The sequence below is a fragment of the Nomascus leucogenys genome, chromosome 3 (assembly GCF_006542625.1).
Source record: "Nomascus leucogenys isolate Asia chromosome 3, Asia_NLE_v1, whole genome shotgun sequence".
NCBI lineage: Eukaryota > Metazoa > Chordata > Mammalia > Primates > Hylobatidae > Nomascus > Nomascus leucogenys.
Genome location: NC_044383.1, coordinates 37,581,330 through 37,601,764, shown reverse-complemented (window position 1 = coordinate 37,601,764; position 20,435 = coordinate 37,581,330). Strand labels below are relative to the sequence as shown.

The 20,435-nt window shown below is 40.0% G+C and overlaps 1 protein-coding gene across 3 annotated transcripts; it reads left to right on the top strand.

The window, feature by feature from the left end:
• The first annotated feature begins 294 nt into the window (after positions 1-294).
• Positions 295-19,094, top strand: CCNJ (cyclin J). Of its 3 annotated transcripts, none has more exons than XM_030809148.1 (6): positions 295-1,911; positions 2,545-2,654; positions 8,432-8,642; positions 14,872-15,171; positions 15,292-15,418; positions 16,043-19,094. In XM_030809148.1, exons 2-6 carry the CDS (start codon positions 2,586-2,588, stop codon positions 16,452-16,454), a joined length of 1,119 nt encoding a protein of 372 aa, XP_030665008.1. In that variant the 5' UTR covers positions 295-1,911; positions 2,545-2,585; the 3' UTR covers positions 16,455-19,094. The 3 variants fall into 3 exon arrangements, with proteins under 3 accessions (XP_030665008.1, XP_030665010.1, XP_030665003.1); XM_030809150.1 differs by having other exon boundaries at positions 1,747-1,911; positions 15,295-15,418; XM_030809143.1 differs by having other exon boundaries at positions 1,775-1,911; positions 15,259-15,418.
• The last annotated feature ends 1,341 nt before the right edge of the window (positions 19,095-20,435 follow it).

Genomic DNA, 20,435 nt, shown 5'->3' with positions numbered 1-20,435 from the left:
CTCCCTAGTGGAATAAAAACTCTGTGAGAGCAGAGACTTTATTTAGGAGGTAAGTAAATACCTTAATTGTGTCCACCTTGCTCTAAAGGAATTAAATAAATCATAATAAGCTTGAACTTTGCATTTTAAGGATTTACTATCTAAGACAAACTATGGCAAAATATATGTGTAAAATGAACATTAATCCATAAAAGGAAATGGACACTGAAGTCTTCTCAAGGCAAGTCCAGAAAACAATAATGATTTCTGAACAAATATATCCCAGTGAACGATATTTTCAAAGTAGAAACCATAAATACAGTCTACTTCTTATACTAATGACTATAGTCTGTGCCCCATTTTTCTGAAAGTGTTCTTAAATAGGCCCTGGACAGTTAAGTCATTTAGAAGCCGAATTATTATAAAGTTGTTTAATAGTCATGAAATGGAACCCAAGGAGGTAGACACTATTTAAATGCCATTAAAAATGGCATGAAGCTTTTAGCCTGATGTGGCTACCTTCACTCTAGAGGACCCTGCAACTGAGAGACAGGCCAGGGCAGCCTTCTCCCTGAACTATGTCGGGTTAGGCTGGGATCTGCCAACTTCAGCTTCTGAGTTTCCCTTTTCTTGCCTTTGGCTCCTGCGGGCCTGCTCTCCTGGGTATAAGCATCGTCTATGGATAGGGTACGGCTCATATACATGTCTGCTGATGATCTTCAAATGGATGAAGATGCCACCCAGAATCACATAACATGTATTTATCACTTTGTAGTAGTTCTTTATCATCATGTATCTTTTTGGACAAAGGATTCAAAGTAAAAGGGGTGAAGTTTTAAAAATATTTACGTTTTACTATTAAGAGGTTGATCTACAGTCTCAGAAAAGTGGGCAGTCTCACTGTCCTAGGGTTACCATCCACCTCTTTTGTGATAATCCACCAAAGAGGTTAAAATACAATTGATTAGGTTTCCTCTAATCACATTTCAGCCCCCATATCACCTCAATTGACGTCGGAGTGTTCTCACAGTTTTGCAGTTTCCTGATTTACCAGCACAGATGGTTAATTACATCCACCATGGGTTTGACAAGCAAGGTTACTAGAAGTAATCTTAAATGTCTTCATTCAAAGCTCTTGGGAATCCCTACAGCAACGAAAATAAGAAGGGGGAAGAGATTAATTAGATTTCTAGAAGAAAGGTGGAGTTTGAGGTGGAACTTAAAAAGAGAGCATAATTTCACAGGAAAAAAAAAACGCTTCAGGGGCTGCAGAAACAGCTAAAGCACATTTGAAGGGCCTGATGATCCACGGAACAGCCCCTGGGATGGAAGGGGCTGGTGCAACGTGAAGTAAGGCAAACCGAATCCATACTGTGAAGACTTTTAAACGCCAAACTGAGGCGTCGGAACTTTGCTCCGCGGGCATCGAGGAGCCATCGAAGGTTCTCAGCAGGTGAGTGGCCTAACTGGATTGGTCACTGCAGTGATCCACGTTACAGTTTCTCCGGCGCTCTCTGCCGACCCCAGCCCGCGATCAAGCCAGCTTCGCAGTAGGTGGCGGCTGAGCGCCCCGGCAACCGAAGCGCCAGGCCAGACCACGCCGCGCCGTCCGTGATGCTGACCCTGCCCAGGCGGGAGCCGCCGCGCCGCCGCCTGGCGCTGCACCTGGGCCCGGCCCGGCCGCCGATTGGACGGCTCGGGGCGACCCCGCTGTATCGCGAGACGAGATTGGCAGCGGCGGGGCCTCAAGTGCCCCCGCGCTGGCTTTGTATGCGGAGCCGCCTGCCGGTCCTTTAACAATGGGCGGCGCGAGCGTCCAGGCGCTGGGCCCTAGCTGAGGCCGGCGCTTAGCGGCCGACTGTCCGCAGCATGAGCGGGGCCGGCGTCCGCCGCACGCCGGCGGGGCTGGGGCTGTGAGGGCCGCGGTTCCGGGTAAGGGAGCCAGCGTGGGGCCGGGCGGCCCGGCAGGCCTGGGGTAGGCGCGGGGCAGCGGACCCTCCCGGGGTGAGGCGCAGAGCCTGGCTTGCCCGGCCTTTTGTTCCCCTTTCTGAGACCGCGCGGAACGTGCGTTTCTCTGGGCTCCCGGGGAGGAGCAGGCTCCCGACGTCTACGCGGAGACCCCAGGCCAGGCAGACGCTCACCCCCGGGCTTTGCCATGGGAGCGTTTCCCCTCAGCGGGGCTATGACCGTGTCACCTCTCCCCGCTCCTCCGGGAGGGCGGGAGAGCTCCAGCCCCGGACGCAGGGAGCCCCAGCCGGGCCTCTCCCAGCTCTTCCCGAGCTCGCACCTGGCTCCGCGCTTTGGCAACTCAGGGCCCGAGTGGATCCCCTTTTGCCCGACACACAGTTGGGCAGTGAGTCTCAGAGTCCTTCGGCTCTTCCTGCGGGGGCAGACCCGGCTTCGCGTGTGGCGTTGGGGGAAACGACTCGGGTCGGGCTGGGTTGAGGAAGAGTCCAGTGAAGATGAGCAGCCACACCGGGTGGACTGAGGTCACACCCCCCGGGGAGGGGGCGCAGAGGGTCGCCGGGGAGCCGGCAGTGACCGCGCCTGGGGTGTGTCTTACAGACTCCAGTTGCCGCGTCGGGCTGGGCGCGCCGCCGGGTCCCATGGAGCTGGAGGGGCAGTGGTGGCGAGGACAGCTGGCCGCCGACATTCACCAAGCGCTTCGCTACAAGGTAACTCCGAGGCCCGGCCTGCCTTCTTCTGTGTATCGCGCCAGTTGTTCTGAATCTCGGCTCTCTAGAAGGTCTAGTCAGGTTCTTTACTCACCATCTTCCGGGCCAGAAAAGGCGAGTTTGCTCATTTGCTCAAGGTTAATTAACTTCTTGGCTCCTTCTCTGAGATGTATCAAAAGAACCTGCAACTTGAATGAGGAGGGAGATGGTAGTTGGGCCAGGGAAGGTGGAAAGGGGCGTTCTGATTTCAGGTGGGTCATGAATTTGATCTTGTATTTTAAAAGATATATACACTGAATTTTTGTTGGGCAGAACAGCCCTCTTTGTTCGAGACTTGCCGTTGCATGCAGCCAGTTTAAGTCGCTTTTGTACATAAATTCCTCAGCCTTTCCGCTAACTTGCTGTGAGACTTGGGACAAGTGAAATTTCTGTTTCTTGATTTCCTCATCTGTAAAGTGAGGAATAGTAAGAGTGTGCCTTATGATTCTGGCGATTGTGAAACTTTAGTACCGTACATGTGCTTAGAAACTGCTCTTGGTATATAGTAAGCACTAAGTGATAACTTCTTATCACTTATCCCTCAGGATTTGGGCTGTTCAAAAGCCCTAAAGTGGAGGGAGTTGGCTGCCCCTTCCTGCTGATATCAAAGGCAGAAAGTAGACTTAATAGATATTGGAAAAAAATACTTTTCCAACACAAAGCAAAGTCTGTGTATTGTTGCTATTAAGTAACGATTTTACTCTGCATGTGGCAAGGCAGATTAATGAGATTTCTGCTTCTTCGATAACCAAAAGAGAGACCAGATCCAAAATGATCTCTAGCTTAACTCAGTTTCACCTTGGATAAAGAAAGCCATTTGTTAAATGTAGAAAATTGAGAAAGAAGCAAAACAGCTGACTCTTTCAATAAAAAGGATTCTGACTCTTGGGGTTGAGATCCTGGAATGATAATGAACTTTTGTCTTGAGTTTCTGACCAGGTCAAGTAGATTGGAAAACCTAATTCTGACTTAAATTGTTACCCTTTTCTAGGCCTGAGATTTCTAAATGCTACTTACTAATTGTGACAGTCTCTTAGATTCACTAAAATACAGTTCAGCCCCCTAGGAGATGGTTTGTACCACATAAAAATTCTAACTAATGGGATCTCTGGAGTGTTAGTTAGGAAAGAGTTGCAGGTTCTTGGAAAATTGTCCAGATACACTTTTGATCTTTTTCTTTGGCAGATGTCATCTTTCAATGTGAAATGTTTTCTTTTTTAAAAAAATTAATATAGTTGCACATATTTCGAAAAGTGTTTTAAGTATCAGCCTTTTTATCCCTCTGGTATGTGGTGAAATTAATTAGTTGATATTAAGAATACTTTTTTTTTGAGTTGGAGTTTCACCTGACCTCAGGTGATCCACCTGCCTCAGCCTCCTAAAGTGCTGGGATTACAGGCATGAGCCACTGCGCCCAGCCAAGAGTACATTTTTTAATTGGCATGAAACTTAAAAGGTTTTTCTTGGTGATTTCCATAGTTTTCAATCATTTTATGTGTAGATCATTTTAATTCGCGAGTGATTATCTGAACTAATTTTGTCAGTTGAGGTTGGACATGGGTTGTTTTTTGTTTGTTTGTTTTTTCTCCTAGATTTAGATTTGTTGAAGGCTTTTGTGGATTAGTTTCTGGAGCATCCAAGGCATAAGACCCAACCTTATACTCACTCAAGTTGCTTATGAACTATCAGAGGACAAGGTAGCACAGGGTGTGAAGGAATGCCACTGAAAGTTTTATTGGGCCACCTATGGCCTACTGCCCTGGGTTGTCTTTATGTTTACGCATTATGCAAACCATGGTTCTTACTGGCAACACTTTATAAAAGAATTTACATTAATCTGTAAAACTTAAATTTGTGGAACTGGAGAGACCACTGTTTGTAATACACTGAAGGAAACTTAAAATGGACTTTTCTCCTAGAAAAGACGTGGTAATTCCAGGCTATTAAAAGACGTGGTAATTCCAGGCTATTAATTGGTGATTCAGTTGGATAGTCATCTGTTTTTCTTCAACATGTTGATTATTTATGACATACATGATATGCCAGGTGTAGAGCAATAATAGTGAACGAGACATGATCCTTGCCTTCATAGTCTTACCTTATCTATAATTTAGAGCATCCACATTTAGGTCTTCCTTTGGGCAGTTGCCATTGAGATACTGCAGAAGGTATTCTATGTTTAGGCCCCAGGTTTGTGGAGAAATATTTGGTGTGACTAGCATTGTGTTTACTAGGGAAGAGTGAAAATGACAATGAATGGAAATCATGCCAACTATCCACTCCCTCAAAAAAACCCTACAAAGCAGCTGTCACCTTACACCCTTTTGTCTCCTTTCTTCTCATTATTTTGCTATGTATAGTTAGTGTCATAGGCTGTTGGGGAAAGTGGTTTTAGGAGCCTTAATGAAAAATGGGAACAATTCTAGCTTTGTGAGAAACATTAAGAAAGTGAAGTCCATCAGTGTTTTCCAGGTGTTTCCCAGGGAGTCTTTAAGACCATGTTCAGGCCACTTTTTGGGAAAACCTGCTCTGGTATTGCCTTTTTTCCCCAACTCCCTAATCCCTGAGCTAAGTTAGATTTTCTTCCTAGGTGTTGCCATAATAACCTGTGATGACTATATTGTGTGATAATCTGTATATTTGATTCACCTGCTAGAGATAGGCTTGAGACTGTTTTTCCAGCTTTTGTGCCTGGGTTAGTATAGTGTCTGCTACATGGGAAATGCTCAATAAATGTCACGTGATGGCAGCAAAGGTAAAGTTGCAACTCACTTACATCATTGTAAAGATCCAAAGAAACAGTTAAGGAGCAAAGAAAAATCCTGGGAACTACATGAGAAATCGGCATCTTCCCTTTATGTGAAAAAAAATTTTTTTGGCCAGGCATGGTGGCTCACACCTGTAATCTCAACACTTTGGGAGGCTGAAGCAAGTGGATCACTTGAGTCCATGAGCTTGAGACCAGCCTGGGCAACATAGCAAGACCCTGTTGTACAGAAACTAACTGGGCGTGGCAGTGAGCGCCTGTAGTCCCAGCTACTCCAGAGGTTGAGGTGGTTGAATTGCTTGAGCCTGGGAGGTTGAGGGTGCAGTGAGCCAAGATGGCACCACTGTACTCCAGCCTGGGCTACAGAAGGAGACCCTGTCTCAAAAAACAACAATTGATGTATTCTTTGGCTACACTACTAAATTACATTGACTATTCATTTATCTTAGGTAATATTAAGTTAGGTGAATATATAACTTCCCTTTTTCGTTTATTGTAAAATGTATCAACATAAAAGTTTTTTTCCCCAACTTTTAAGTTCAGGGGTACATGTGCAGGATGTGCAGGTTTGTTACATAGGTAAACGTTTGCCATGGTGGCTTACTGCACAGATCATCCCATCACCTAGGTATTAATCCCAGCATCCACTAGCTGTTCTTCCTGATCCTCTTCCTCCTCCCACCCCCACCCTCCTACAGGCCCCAGTGTGTGTTGTTCCCCCCAACATGTGTCCATGAGTTCTCATCATTTAGCTCCCACTTATAAGTGAGAACATGTGGTATTTGGTTTTCTTTTCCTGCATTAGTTTGCTAAGCATAATGGCCTCCAGCTCCATCCATATCTCTGCAAAGGACGTGATCTTGTTCCTTTTTATGGCTGCACAGTATTCCATGGTCTGTATGTACCACATTTTCTTTATCCAGTCTATCACTGATGGGCATTTAGGTTGATTCCATGTCTTTGTTCTTGTGAATAGTGCTTCAGTGAACATACACATGCATGTGTCTTTATAGTAGAATGATTTATATTCCTTTGGTTATATACCCAGTAATGGGATTGCTAGGTAAAAGGGTATTTCTGCCTCTAGGTCTTTGAGGAATCACCACACTGTGTTCCACAGTGGTTGAACTAATTTACACTCCCACCAACAGTGTAAAAGCATTCCTTTTTCTCCACAACCTTGCCAGCAGCTGTCATAACATAAAACTTACCATTCTAACCATTTTTAACTGTACAGTTCAGTGACATGAGGTACATTTGCATTGTTGTCACCACTATCTATCTTTATAACTTTTTCATCTTCCCAAACTGAAACTTCATACCCATTGAACGATTACTCCCCAATTTCCCACCCTCTAGCTTCTGATAACCACTATTCTACTTTCTGTCCCTGTAAATAGGACTATTCTAGGTAACTCATTAAGTGGAATCATACAATAAATGTTCTTCCGTGACTTTTTTCATTTAGCATACTGTCTCTAAGGTTCATCCATGTAGCATATTATCAGAATTTTCTAAGGCTGAATAATATTCCATGTATATACCACATTTTGTTTATCCATTCATCTGCTGGTGGGCATTTGCATTGTTTCCACCTTTTTGTGACCTGTTTTGAACATGTGTGTACAAATCTCTCTTCAAGTCCCTGCTTTCAGTTCTTTTGAGTATGTACCTAAACGTGGAATTGCTGGATCATGTGGTAACTCTGTTTAATTTATTGAGGGATTGCCATACTGTTATCTGTAACAACTACATCATTTTACATTCCCACCAATAATGCACAAGGATTCCAATTTCTCCACATTCAAGTTAACACTTGTGATTTTCTGGTTTTGTTTTGTTTTGTTTTTTGATAATAGCAATCCAACTAGGTGTGAAATGCTGTTAGTGGTTTTGATTTGCATTTCCTAATAATTAGTGATGCTGAACAAACATCTTTTTCATGTTTTATGATATTTGTTGGGCATTTATGTGTATCTTCTTTGGAGAAATGTCTATTCAAATCCTTTGCCCATTTTTATATCAGGTTTTTTTGTTGTTATCCGGTTGTATAAGTTATTTATATAATCTAGATATTTACCCCTTATCAGATATGATTATAAATATTTTCATCCATTCTGCGGGTTGCCCTTTTACTCTTTTGATAGCATCTTTTGTTAAACAAAAGTTTTTAATTTTGTTAAAGTCCTATTTCTCTTTTTGTTTTTTTTTGCAGGGCAGGGGAAGTTCTGCTTTTGGTATCATATCCCTGTTACTTCTTCTATTGTGATACCTGTTGGGTTTAGTATCAGTATTATGCTGATCTTATAAAATGAATTTGGAAGCTTTCCATCTTTCTCCATGCTCTGGAAATATTTTAAAAGTACAGAATTTTTCCAGTTTTTAAAAAACAAGTTGATATAATATAGTCCTGAGATGGAACAGTGATTTTAGGTGTATGAGAGGATGATGGGAAAGGGCAGATCATAAAACTGTTAAAAGGGAAACAAAATTAGAAGATACTAGAGGAAAGGTACTGGTTTCTACACTATTGCAAGTATAATACTGTATGCAGCATATCCACTTATCTATTACCTTCTAACCAAAAGTTTTGAGCATCTTGGAGAGGTGTAGGGGCGTGTGTGTGGTATGTGGTTGGTTTTTTTTGTCAGGGATGTTTTCCTGAAAACACCTGGTAGGGAAAACAGGAGTCTCTTAAAAATCTTTGTAGGATGTATACATTCTAGAAAGCAAGAAACAAGAACATATATAATTGTTCACATCAGAAGTGGTTAAGAGTAAGGAGGAAAATTTGGTTTTAAATGTCATTCATTATCCCTCCACTTAACTTTTTCATTTTTGTATTCCAGTCAAGAAAAGTATGTTTTAGGCACTTGTAATACTAATGTATTGGAAAAACAATGTTAAGTCATTGCATTGTGAGGATACGTCTACAGATAGGTCAGACTAAATGTTGTTCCTTTTGACTTAGGAGCTGAAGTTGCCCTCCTATAAAGGCCAATCCCCTCAATTAAGTCTCAGACGGTATTTTGCTGACTTGATTGCCATTGTGAGCAATCGCTTCACACTCTGCCCTTCTGCCCGCCATCTTGCTGTCTATTTGCTGGACCTGTTTATGGACCGCTATGACATCTCTATCCAGCAGCTGCATTTAGTTGCGCTTTCCTGCCTGCTCCTAGCAAGTAAGTATGAATCTGATTTTCATGACTGGAAATTTCTGATGTTTATATAATAAAATAAATTTATGTAGAACTCAGTGAAATATCATCAAATCCCATTCATTTCAGTTCACTAGTATCAAGAAGCTTATGTTAAAAGTGCTTCTCAGTGTAATAATTCTTAACCAGACGTTGAAAAATGGCTTTGGAGCCTGTTAAAAACATGTGCCTCAGCTGTACATCCTCGGCCACTCCAGATCTACTAAGACAAAATCTACATAATGGGTACTGGGTATTTTTTAACTTTTTGAAAAAGTTCCAAAGGTGATTTTGATTTACCTTTCCAATTGAGAACCATTGTTTTAAAGCAGTGGTTCTAAACCAGGAGCAGTTTTGTCCCACAGGGAACACTTGGCAACGTGTACAGACGTTTTGGTTGTCACATCTGGTGATAAAGTGGGCGATGCTTTTTTAGCATCTAGTACATAGAGGCCTGGGATGCTGCTAAACATCTGGTAGTGTACAGGACAATTCCCCATAACAAAATTCTCTGTCCCAAAACATCAATGGAGTTAAAGTTGAGAAACTGTCTTAAAAGTACCATATTCTTATATTAGAATACTTTCTACTGACTACATGATGAGTTGGCTTAATGAACTAAAAGTTAATGTGCAACTACTACAAATGTGAAAACTTTTGCTTATGCATTAGACCAACTATGTAGTAGGCTCCAAGATACAATCTGATACAACCATATTTGTTACTTAGTACAGAATATACTGGTGGACCTTTTGGTCCCTCTTTCTCTTTACATCTTCCTGTACCTCATTTCATTGCTTATTGGTACTCTCACTGAAGATAGGGCACGTAAAGGAACTGAAATTGTGTTTTTTTCTTTTAATAATGTGGAAGATTGTATTTGATATGGAAGTTGAATCAATAATAGTTTCTATATTCATATTATTACAATGAAACTTATAGTATGTACATGTATTGATAACCTTCACTTTTAACTCCCACTTGAGGGATAAAGATTTTATTTGATATTGAAGTTAAATCAGTAATGTAGTTTCTGTATTATCCATGTCATTATAATAGAATCTTAAAGTAGTATGTAGATATACTGATAACCTCTAACTCTCACTCTCACTTGAGGTTTTGGGGTCAAATATGGCTGGGATGAAATAAGGAACATTCCCCCTATATCCATGCCACCAGAGTTCTTTAGCACTTCTGTGCTTGGCTGCTTATAAATCTAAAACCAAATGTAGTCCTATGTAGTATCATTTCTGGTACTAATCTCTTCTCAGATTTTATTTTCTGACCTTTATTCTTCCTTTGATCTGATGACCTCAACTACTTATTTTGTCCCCTGGAATGTCCTTTTGTAAGGTATTTCAGATCCATTGTAGAACCAGGCTGAATGTAAATAAAACACAGCTGCAGCATGACTTCCCACTGCCTGTATGTTAAGGTGGAAACTGCTTAATGTAGTGTTTAGAATCTTTCATCTGGACCCAGCCACCTTTCCAGTCTCATCCCCGTGTACACTGAGCAAAATTCTTAGAATACCATTTACTTCCTGAATATCTACATTTCCCCTTTAATCTATTGTTCTCTAAAATTCAGACACTTCACTCATCCCTCATCCCCCCACCCAGGAGCCAGAGAGGTAATGCTTGTACATTTATAATTAACCTTTAATTTAGCCTCTAATTAAAGTTTCATGCTCATAAGTAATCATGTGTGTAATACTGTATGTGTTTAATCACTGGCTGTGAAGCCCTTTGGGGTTTAATAGTTTGTATAAGATTGGAAAAGCTCACACTTGACAGTTTAGATGTGTGAGTCCACAAATAAAATGGCTTTTTGTTATTGTACAGAATGTTTATTATAGAATCAGTTTACAGTAGAGTGTCACTGGAAATCAGACATGCAAGTTAGATTATTTTAAAAACTTGGTATCATTAATGGAAAGTAACTGTGTGGCCATCACTGTCATTTTAACACTACCACCTGCTCTATGCCTGTGATTTTTAAAGTGTAGTGTGGGCCAAGTGGTAAGGTCATCTTTATGTACCATCTTAGGTTGGTTGGAATGGAGTTTCAGTTGTTCTTATTTTTAAATTATATATTTCTATTAGTTTAAGGTCATGAACAATTTATTGAACTATTTGGATTAGTATCAGTGGTAAGATGTAGTTATTTGTGACTCTTTCCAGTAATTAGGCATTAGGATCTGTATTTGCTAGGGTTCAAATGTGAATTATCACCTATTACTGAAAGAACTGGATACCTCCCTCCTTTTTCTGCTAATGCCTCCTGATTTCCCTTTCCTTGAGGGAAGAATTGCTTTTACATTCTTCCTTTTGCACTGGAGAGTAGGAATGTATATGAGGTATTCTGCAGGATTTCTGCTCCTCCCAAGTAGCAAGTTGTTCAAAAGAGTTTGAACTATCAGCTCTACACCAGGGTCGGGAATTGAAGAGGTTGACCCTTAGCAGGCAGCAGTCTCTCTACCCTTGCCCCCCAACCCTAGTCTGTAACTTTACAGCAGAAGAGCTTAGGGTTCTTATAAACTGATAAACTATCAGTGTCTGATTCCTGTTTTAAATTTGTGGAGTTCATTGTAATGGGAAGCTGTAGGTGGTTTGGCCAAAGATGGAGCATACCTTGTAAGTTCTAGAAGCAAATGCTTATGTCTACACTATTAGAAGAAGAAAGGGCCTACAGATTATCTCTGATTGGAGAGCTATGTGTAGTGTTTTGGAGCAATGACCATAGTGATGGATTCCCTGGGTTGGAATCTCATCAGCAATATGAACTTCAACAACCCTCGAATCTCAGGTTATTTCTTTATAAGATGGAAATAAAGACACCTTACAAAGTTGTTCTGGGATCAAGTGGGGGTAATATGTTTAAAAGCATGTAGGAAATGGAAACATTAAAAGATGAGCATGGTAATTATTAATTCCCCCATAAGTTGCTCTGTTAACCTTTAGCCTGCCTCCTTTGCCCTAAAGGTTTTGACCTATTTCAAACTGGACCCTAATTTGTCCAGGGAAGTTCTTCTATTCCAACTCTTTCACATGTATGCCCTGGCTTCCCTTGGCTTCTGTGACCAACATTACATTTATGGAGCATGTGGAAGTAATCTTGGAGATAAGATTTCTCATAATTTGCTCAAGATCTTACATAACTAAGAAATGATCTTGGAGTCAAGACAAAGTGAAAAGTGAGACAGAGGCTTTTAGTAGTAACAATCTGTAACAAGTGCTTGTTTCCCCTTGCCAACCAACACTGGGTTAGCAAAGCTTTTTACTGATCTGTGAAAATTTATATCTCACAGTTGGTTTAATTTACATCTCAATTTTTAATGAGCTCAGAATTTTTTTCTATGAATTACCTTTTTTTCTTTGCCCATTTTTATATTAGATTCATTTTATAAATTTGTGATAATTCTTAGTGTATGTTAGGGATGACTTTTTTTCCCCCTACTTAGTAATAAAAAAATAGAATGTGGGTTGGCAGAGCACTTGGTGACATCTGATCCATGCTATTCAGTATATAAATCTTCTCTACCACATACCTACTATTCACTGCTGGCTTTGAAAATGTGTTGGTTTCCATGGCTGATATGAACATATCCTATAAAGGAAAGACAACCCAGTGTTTTTGTTTCTGTGGCCTCTAATTCTTTATTTTCTGGGAAGCAGATATGAATTTCCTGTGCCCTTATTTCCTGTTTGGGGCCTTTATCAATATAATCACATGGCTTCTGGTATTTCCTTTCAATTGAAGAAACTGATCTTTGTGATCTGTGTGTGGTAATGTGGATAAGTAAACTTAAAATGAACATACGCATAACAGTCAGCACAACAAAAACTATAATAGGAATGCAGGTACTCAATTGATGTTATCACACTTTTTGAAATCTTTTAATATCCATGTATCTGAATATTTATTACTATACATAATGAAAAAGTTCCAAAAAATTTGAACCCTGAATTAAAACCCCAAGTGTGGTTATTTATTCAGAATCACATTATTCTTAACTTTGCAAGATCAATATGCAAAGTCTTTCACACTTGTAGTAGCCAAATATTTTATAAATATAAACATCCCATAGATGCTTAGTAATACAGAAATCTGTCAGTTGTGGTCTAGAAGTGCAAATTTGGGAATTCAAACAAATTTTCCTTTTGGCTTCCATTTTTGGTTTGATTTAACTTATCTGACCTTAAATGGATTGGCCAACCTCACTACCTTGGTTTTTGAGCAGTGAAATTGGTCGTATGCAATTTTTTTCCCAATGTTGAAGATTTCAAGGAGATAATATGAAACATTCTTGCTCCTTGAATTATGATGTATTAATTTCTTCAAAGGAACTTTAAGCATAATATAAATAAATTCATTAATTTCTACAGTATTCCTTTGAAGTATTCTGCCAGTATTGCTGTTGCTACACAAATGGCAGGGTGCTTGAAAGCTGTAATGATTCATCCAGAGACACAACTAAATTCCTAAGTCATTCACCTTGTGAAGAATTTCACTTCATACTAGGAACATTGGTTTCCTCTTCTTTTTTCAGGCAATATGCTAGATAACTATGTCATACACAGCACTTTAGTGCTTTCAACTTTAAGTATTTGCTATTGGCAAAACTTGTTAAATTGATCTTTATGTGATTTTAATTAGGAAGGGCTATCTAGATTCAAGTCTGAATTACTTAAGTTTGGGATCAACTTCTACCTGCAGCGATACTTACAGTAGTTTAGATCTAAGGAAGTTCACCTCTCTGCCATCACTCCTGCTTCTTTGGGCTTCGATTCTTCACAACACATGAGCTTAGAATCTCCTGGCATAGGCATAATATGATGGTTTTAAACCTTAAATCTAAAATAGAACACAATAATAGGAGCTTTAGTTATAATTTCCTTTCTTCTGTGGACCACCATGAAACAAAGACCCAAAGAGGCTTGATGACAACTCTGGTTCTGTTGCTGCATCTGGAAAATCATAGTAGTACTTAATAGTTTGTAAATGTTCTCCAGCCATCAGTTTTAGAAATACTTTCTAAAATGAAGGCTTTATATATAGAGACAGTAAGATGCATGTTTGGAAAGTAAAGTGTAAGATGGTACATAATCTATAGAAACATTCTGGGGCTGGAAAGAGAATCTTATTCTTCAGCTGTGCATAGTTGAAACCTTATAGATGGGTATTTCCAGAAAAGAAATTAATCCCTTTGAATAATGTTCAGCCATCATATTGTCTTTACTCCTATTCTGCTTTCAGTAAGGGAATTTAAAAGCAGATATAAACTATCTCCCCCATGCCCCTTTTTTCTTTAACAGACTAGATTTTTGTTTTGAATTCAGAAGAAGTGGGGGATGGGGTTTTTTGTGGAATGATAGAGCTTGTGTTAAATGTTCACCCAGTTTTTCCCTCCAGTCTCTCTCTGGAATTGAGATTATGTTGATGCCAAGATGAAACAATTGGAGCTTAACTATTTTTTATTTCAGATAAAGCTATGACATTAAATTGTTAAAACTATCTTCTACTCTTGGCTGGGCGCGGTGGCTCGCGCCTGTAATCCCAGCACTTTGGGAGGCCGAGGCAGGCAGATCACAAGGTCAGGAGATCAAGACCATCCTGGCTAACATGGTGAAACCCCGTCTCTACTAAAAATACAAAAAATTAGCCAGGCGTGGTGGCGGGTGCCCGTAGTCCCAGCTACTCGGGAGGCTGAGGCAGGAGAATGGCGTGAACCCGGGAGGCGGAGCTTGCAGTGAGCCGAGATCGCGCCACTGCACTCCAGCCTGGGCAACAGAGCGAGGCGCCGTCTCAAAAAAAAAAAAAAAAAAAAACTATCTTCTACTCTAAAATCAAGTAATTTATTTTACCAGCTACCACCCACCTGCAAAAAAAATTTCCTGAAAATATTCAGCTGATGAGATTGAGTTATTTTTTTCACTGGCACATGACTATTTCCATTCTATACTAGAACACAGATCAAAATGTTTACGTATTTCAAGCATTTTTTTTTTTTTTAGGGGATTGGGGAAAGGTTGGGGATGGTGGCACTGGGAAAGAAAACACAGGGTTCTGGCACAATTGTATCTGTGTAAGGTAAGTACGTCTTTGGATCTAAATCCTGGCAATAAGACAACAAATCCCATTGTACTGACTAGACCTATAATGATCACTTGCCTAACATTTTCTCTCCCCTCCCATCCCCTTTTCTCATAAGGTAAATTTGAAGAAAAAGAAGATAGTGTGCCTAAGCTGGAGCAGCTCAACAGCCTGGGTTGTATGACTAATATGAATCTAGTATTAACAAAACAAAATTTGCTACATATGGAACTATTATTATTAGAAACCTTTCAGTGGAACCTCTGCCTTCCAACAGCCGCCCATTTCATTGAGTATTATCTCTCTGAAGCAGTACATGAAACAGATCTTCATGATGGCTGGCCAATGATTTGCTTGGAAAAGACTAAACTCTACATGGCCAAATATGCAGATTACTTCCTGGAAGTATCTTTGCAAGGTGGGTTGTTGTGAATACCAGTAAGTGACTTGTGCACTTGTGACTCGTGTATTCTGTTCCTTAAGTTCATTTTTGGTGTCTCCACAGATTATGCCTTTCTAAATTATGCACCTTCTTTAGTAGCTGCTGCATGTGTGGCTTCTTCGAGGATTATACTTCGTCTTTCTCCAACGTGGCCTACAAGACTACATCGTCTTACTGCCTACTCTTGGGATTTCTTAGTGCAGTGTATTGAACGACTATTGATGTAAGCCTTTTTATTCTTGTGTTTGTACTTTCTCATTAACAGTTTTCTTCATGTATGAGGTGCCCTGAAAACAACTTCTGAAAGGCGCAGAGTTCCTAGGTTATTTGCTTTTGGCAGCAGTTACTTGCTGCCATGAGCAAGCCCATGTATGAGCAGAACTCTAGGGAAGGAGAGTCCCTTTTGGCCATTAACCAGTTAGAAGGTGTCATTGCTAGAATAATTCTGGGCACATGATAAGGAAAGGAGCTGCTTTTGTGTGTCTGTAAGTCAGTAACTCTGAGATCAGTCCAGGCCAGCCTTGCCCCATTCCTAACATCTTTGAATTTTGGGGGCCACCAGGATGTTACCAAAGTGGCAGCCACACTTACGTGCTTATTATGGACACATCTCCCAAACTGGAAATAATCCTCAAAGCTACCAGAAAGGTTCACATCAAGGGAAATAGCTTTAGAAGGACACAAGCAAGGTCTCACTGTTGTTGGAATTATGGTGCAGTGACTGCTACCTGGGTAGTGGTGGCAGGTGGTGGAAGAAGCTATTGAGGAGTTGGGGATGGGGCATGATTTTCTTGCAAATTCTTCTCAAGTAATATTTTTAATAGTTTCCTTTCTCTCCATGTTTCAGCGCTCATGATAATGATGTGAAAGAAGCAAACAAACAGAGAGGGCAAGCAGGACCTCAGTCAGCACAACTAAGTGTATTCCAGACAGCCTCTCAGCCATCACGGCCAGTTCACTTTCAGCAACCTCAGTATCTCCATCAGACACATCAGACCTCACTGCAGTATCGCCATCCTACGTCAGAACAACCAAGCTGTCAGCAGATTGTATCGACCACACACACCTCATCTTACACGCTACAGACATGTCCTGCTGGCTTCCAAACTAGTGTTCAGGGCCTTGGGCACATGCAGACTGGTGTTGGGATGTCACTGGCAATACCAGTAGAAGTTAAGCCCTGTCTGAGTGTTTCTTATAACCGGAGTTACCAGATAAATGAACATTACCCTTGTATTACTCCATGTTTTGAAAGGTGATTATGTGTGAAGCTGATAACTGACCCAGACTGCTTTGTGACATGAAGCTATGGGTATGTGTTTTGTAAACTTCTGTTCAAAAGGAAAGGGATCTAAGTGATATCAGAACTCTTCAGGTACCAGCACCAGGAAGACTGAATATCCCTTTTAATGCACGATGAATCCTGGGAGGACTAAGTAAATTAACAGTATGTCAAGTTCTGTTACAACAAATCCCTGTATGACAAAAATGTTCAAGTCCTGGCTGATGGTCCAAATATTTCAAAAATATTCAGTACAACAGAAAATTTGGACAGACTTCAATTTGCCATTTTGAGATTTGACCTGTGGTAGCATCTGGGCCCAATGTTGGCTTCTAAGTCAAAGACTAAATGTTTATCTTATCTGTGGACTTGCCAAACAGTCTTTTATGAAGGAAAGCTACAGTATTAATTTTTGAAAAGGTTTTTTTTATTCTGCAATTTTTTATTTTTGTTCTACACATGAATTTTTGACTAAGTTTAAACTCATGAATTGTTATGCTATACCAATCTGTGCAGTAAAAAAAAATTTTTTAGATGATTCTATATAACTTCGTCTCACACTTAGTATAGGTATCTGGATTTATATACTACAATTAAGGGTGGAGAAGATCTTATTTTTTAAATCATGGTCATAATTTTTCTTTTTTTCCCTAGGTGATCAACCTCAAATTTTTAGAATTCAAATGCATTTAACTCAGGGAATTTGTACTACTTGGAAACACTTAACTGTAATGCAACATGCCTTGGGAATGTTATAGTGTGAACTACCTTTATAACATAGGTTAAAATATGCTTGCTAGGGTGTGTTTTCAAATGAGAACATAATATTATAGCTCAGAATGAAGTGGTAGTTCCTGTGATTCATAATACATATGTAGGTTTTGCATATCTCAGTGCAATCCGTGATTTATACCCAGAATTGACATTCTTAAAAAGTTATTTCAAGGGATGGCATAACTGTAAGAGGTCAGTGCTAGAATAAAGTCCTGTAGGTTTATTTTGGAAGGGACTGTGGCCAGGGTAGTTCTCAGGTTGTGCTAGAGCAGCACTTTGTTATGTGGAAGACAGGTTTTTTAAGCAACCTTTGAATCCAGCTCTAGTCAGTCTAAGCAGGCAAAGGTAACTGATGACTAAATTTCAGTAGCTACTTTGATTGGATTGACCCTACAACTGCCCTGGGGCATTTCACTGTACCGGTATTAACTGCAAACAGCAATAATAGTCATTACAGCAAGGGCAGTTTGGGGGTAAAGCATTTTGGAGGAATAACCTTAAAAAGTTAAAAAGTCATTGTAATAACTGATAAACTGTATACATTGTGCTCCTTTCTGTGGGAGAAGAAAGATTTGGTGGAGGGAAGCTTTCTGGTTTAAAATTTAGTAAGGTGTGTCTTTTTGTGTTTTTTTTTTTTTTTTAAGATAGCACTTGAATAGAAGGGAATCTGCATGGCAGATAGGTGACTGCCACAATATGCATTGAAGACAAACTTACTATAAAGATGTTGTGGGTATGCAGCAGGAGTCTCAGTAATCAAGCCAATGGCCTTTGTCAGGAAGGGAAGGGGCTCAACACAGTGATGGAGTGATCCAGATGGCTCCCGGGGATGAATGTGGGTGGGTAGCTTCTGTCAGCATGAATGCTTAGAGAAATATCCTTTCCTTAAAAAGAAAATAACTTTTATATTTAGAGTACATAGGGCATGATGTGGATTTATTAGTCTGGTAGATAAAATTAAAAACCACTCAGGTAAGAACACTCATGGCAGTTTTTAAGCATGAAAATTGTTTTCTGAAAGTATTATCACTTTTCCTTTTTTAAAGAAGGCTGCTAATTGGATTTCGGTAGTTCTTACCTCAAGAAAACTTGAATTATTTGGGGGAAAGTAGGCTCAAAAGAGAATATATCTTTCACATTCACATTCAGAACCCAGCAACCTGGAGTCCAATTTTCAGTATTTTAACTACCTCAATAATGCTATGAATGTAAGATATTGGGATAGAGATCCCAACTTGAAACAACAGCCAGTGCCTGTGATAACTTAATGTCTTGTCAAATACTTTTATTCATTGGTTTATATGCCATTCTTGTTATAGAAGAATATGCCTTTTAAAAAAGCTTATTAATAACACTTTCCCAATTTATATTTTAAAAAGCTAAAGAACACTGGATTAATAATCTTTTGGGAGGGTAGAATAAAATAATTGATTACTATTGCTGCATACCCGGGGTGGGATGGGGTGGTTGGAGAACCAGAACTATTTTTAAAACATTAGGTTTCAATATAAATACAACTCACAACTGCTAGCTTTGGGGGGTGGGGGAGCATTGTGTGGGTTTTGTTTTGTTTAATTTATTGATTAGTCTTTAGGCTTTTTTTTTTTTTTTTTTTTGAGAATACTGGACCATCATTAAATGTGTACTGTGAAGAGATTAATATGTACGAAGGGCTTTACCAAAGTCCACTAAATAAACACTACTCAAGTACAGACTGCAAACCAAAATGTATCTGTGTTATGACATTAATTGCAAATAGCAAGTATGGTGCTAAAGTCTACACCAATGGAATTAGATGAGTGCTATGCACTTAATTTTAAAATAAAACTAGTTTTCAGTAAAATGGCTTTGGTATTTTTGTTTTAAATACAAACTTGTATATTTGCAGCTCTAGTGAACCATCTCATCATGTAATTCTGACTTGGAATCATGATTATATTTACTAAAAGCCATCAAGATGTAGAATATAGCCATTAGTGGCATAAAACATCTGTTCATTACGTATTCCATACTGAGCATTAAAGCCCACAAAAGTATATTGGACACCACTGTTGCCTTTTGAGCTTAAAATCAGTTGTTAGTATGTTAGCAACTACAGATTCTAATTTATTCAACCATCATGCAAGCATCAGAAAATTTGAAGTCTGATCTCAAAAGTGGGGACACAGAAAAAGGTTAAAGCTGTGAGAAGGAATATAGGGTCTATAGTGAGTGAGAATGGTCTGTTTACCTGAGTATAAATATCATTTGCTACTTAATTCAACTCAAACCTTAGCAGATGGAATTTGTTTTGAAAAGTAAAATCTAACAGGTTTGTACAAGCGGGTTAGGAATTTACACTGCCTTTTTTAAAAGCATTTTTGAAATTAGTCTCAAAAGTATCGTATTGTCACTTGTTCTGGCACACTGCCAGGGTTTAGCAGCCCTCAAGAGTTAATATACCATATTCTTTAGGGCTGACTTTAAGAAAAAGAACAAGCATTCCAAACCAAGCCAGGTAGCTTTGCCTTGAGGTGATCTGAGCCCCATATGGCAAGTTTATAACCAACAACTGCCTCTCAGGCACATGGTAAAAGCCTCCCTAGCCTCAAGCAGCTTACATCTAGTTTGATAAATACGACTAGCACACTTGAAGACTAGCATACTTGAAGCGATTAGGCTAGTAGAGGCCGGCACAGTGGCTCATGCCTGTAATCCCAGCATTTTGGGTGGCTGAGGCCAGTGGATCACTTGAGGCCAGGAGTTTGAAGCCAGCCTGGGCAACATGGTGAAACCCTGTTTCTACTAAAAATACAAAAACTAGCTGGGTGTAGTGGCATGTACCTGTAGTCCCAGCTACTCGGGAGACTGAGGCACAGGAATCACTCGAACTCAGGAGGTGGAGACTGCAATGAGCTGAGATCACACCACTGCACTCCAGCCTGGGCAACAGAGCTAGACTCTGCCACTAAATAAAATTAGGCTGGTGTAGTCTGGAACTTGGTTTAACATCGTGTTAGTTTAGGAATCACTCAACATTCATTTTTCAATCCCTTAGATTTTAAAGTAACAAGTACAGTCAGTTGACAGCATAAAGACCAGGCTCAGGGATCATATGGGAAGGACACCTGCTATCCTATCTTTGCCTGACTACCACTCTCTTTCCTCCCATAACACCCTCTGCCTCCAGGTAAGCATCACCACC

What these genes read in the sequence shown, in the direction of transcription:
- CCNJ (XM_030809143.1), top strand. Translation starts at nt 2,586, where the DNA reads ATGGAGCTGGAGGGGCAGTGGTGGCGAGGACAGCTGGCCGCCGACATT. An exon ending in CCTGGAAGTATCTTTGCAAG is followed by an intron (nt 15,172 to 15,258) that starts GTGGGTTGTTGT and finishes GTGTCTCCACAG; the next exon opens with ATTATGCCTTTCTAAATTAT. An exon ending in TGTATTGAACGACTATTGAT is followed by an intron (nt 15,419 to 16,042) that starts GTAAGCCTTTTT and finishes TCCATGTTTCAG; the next exon opens with CGCTCATGATAATGATGTGA.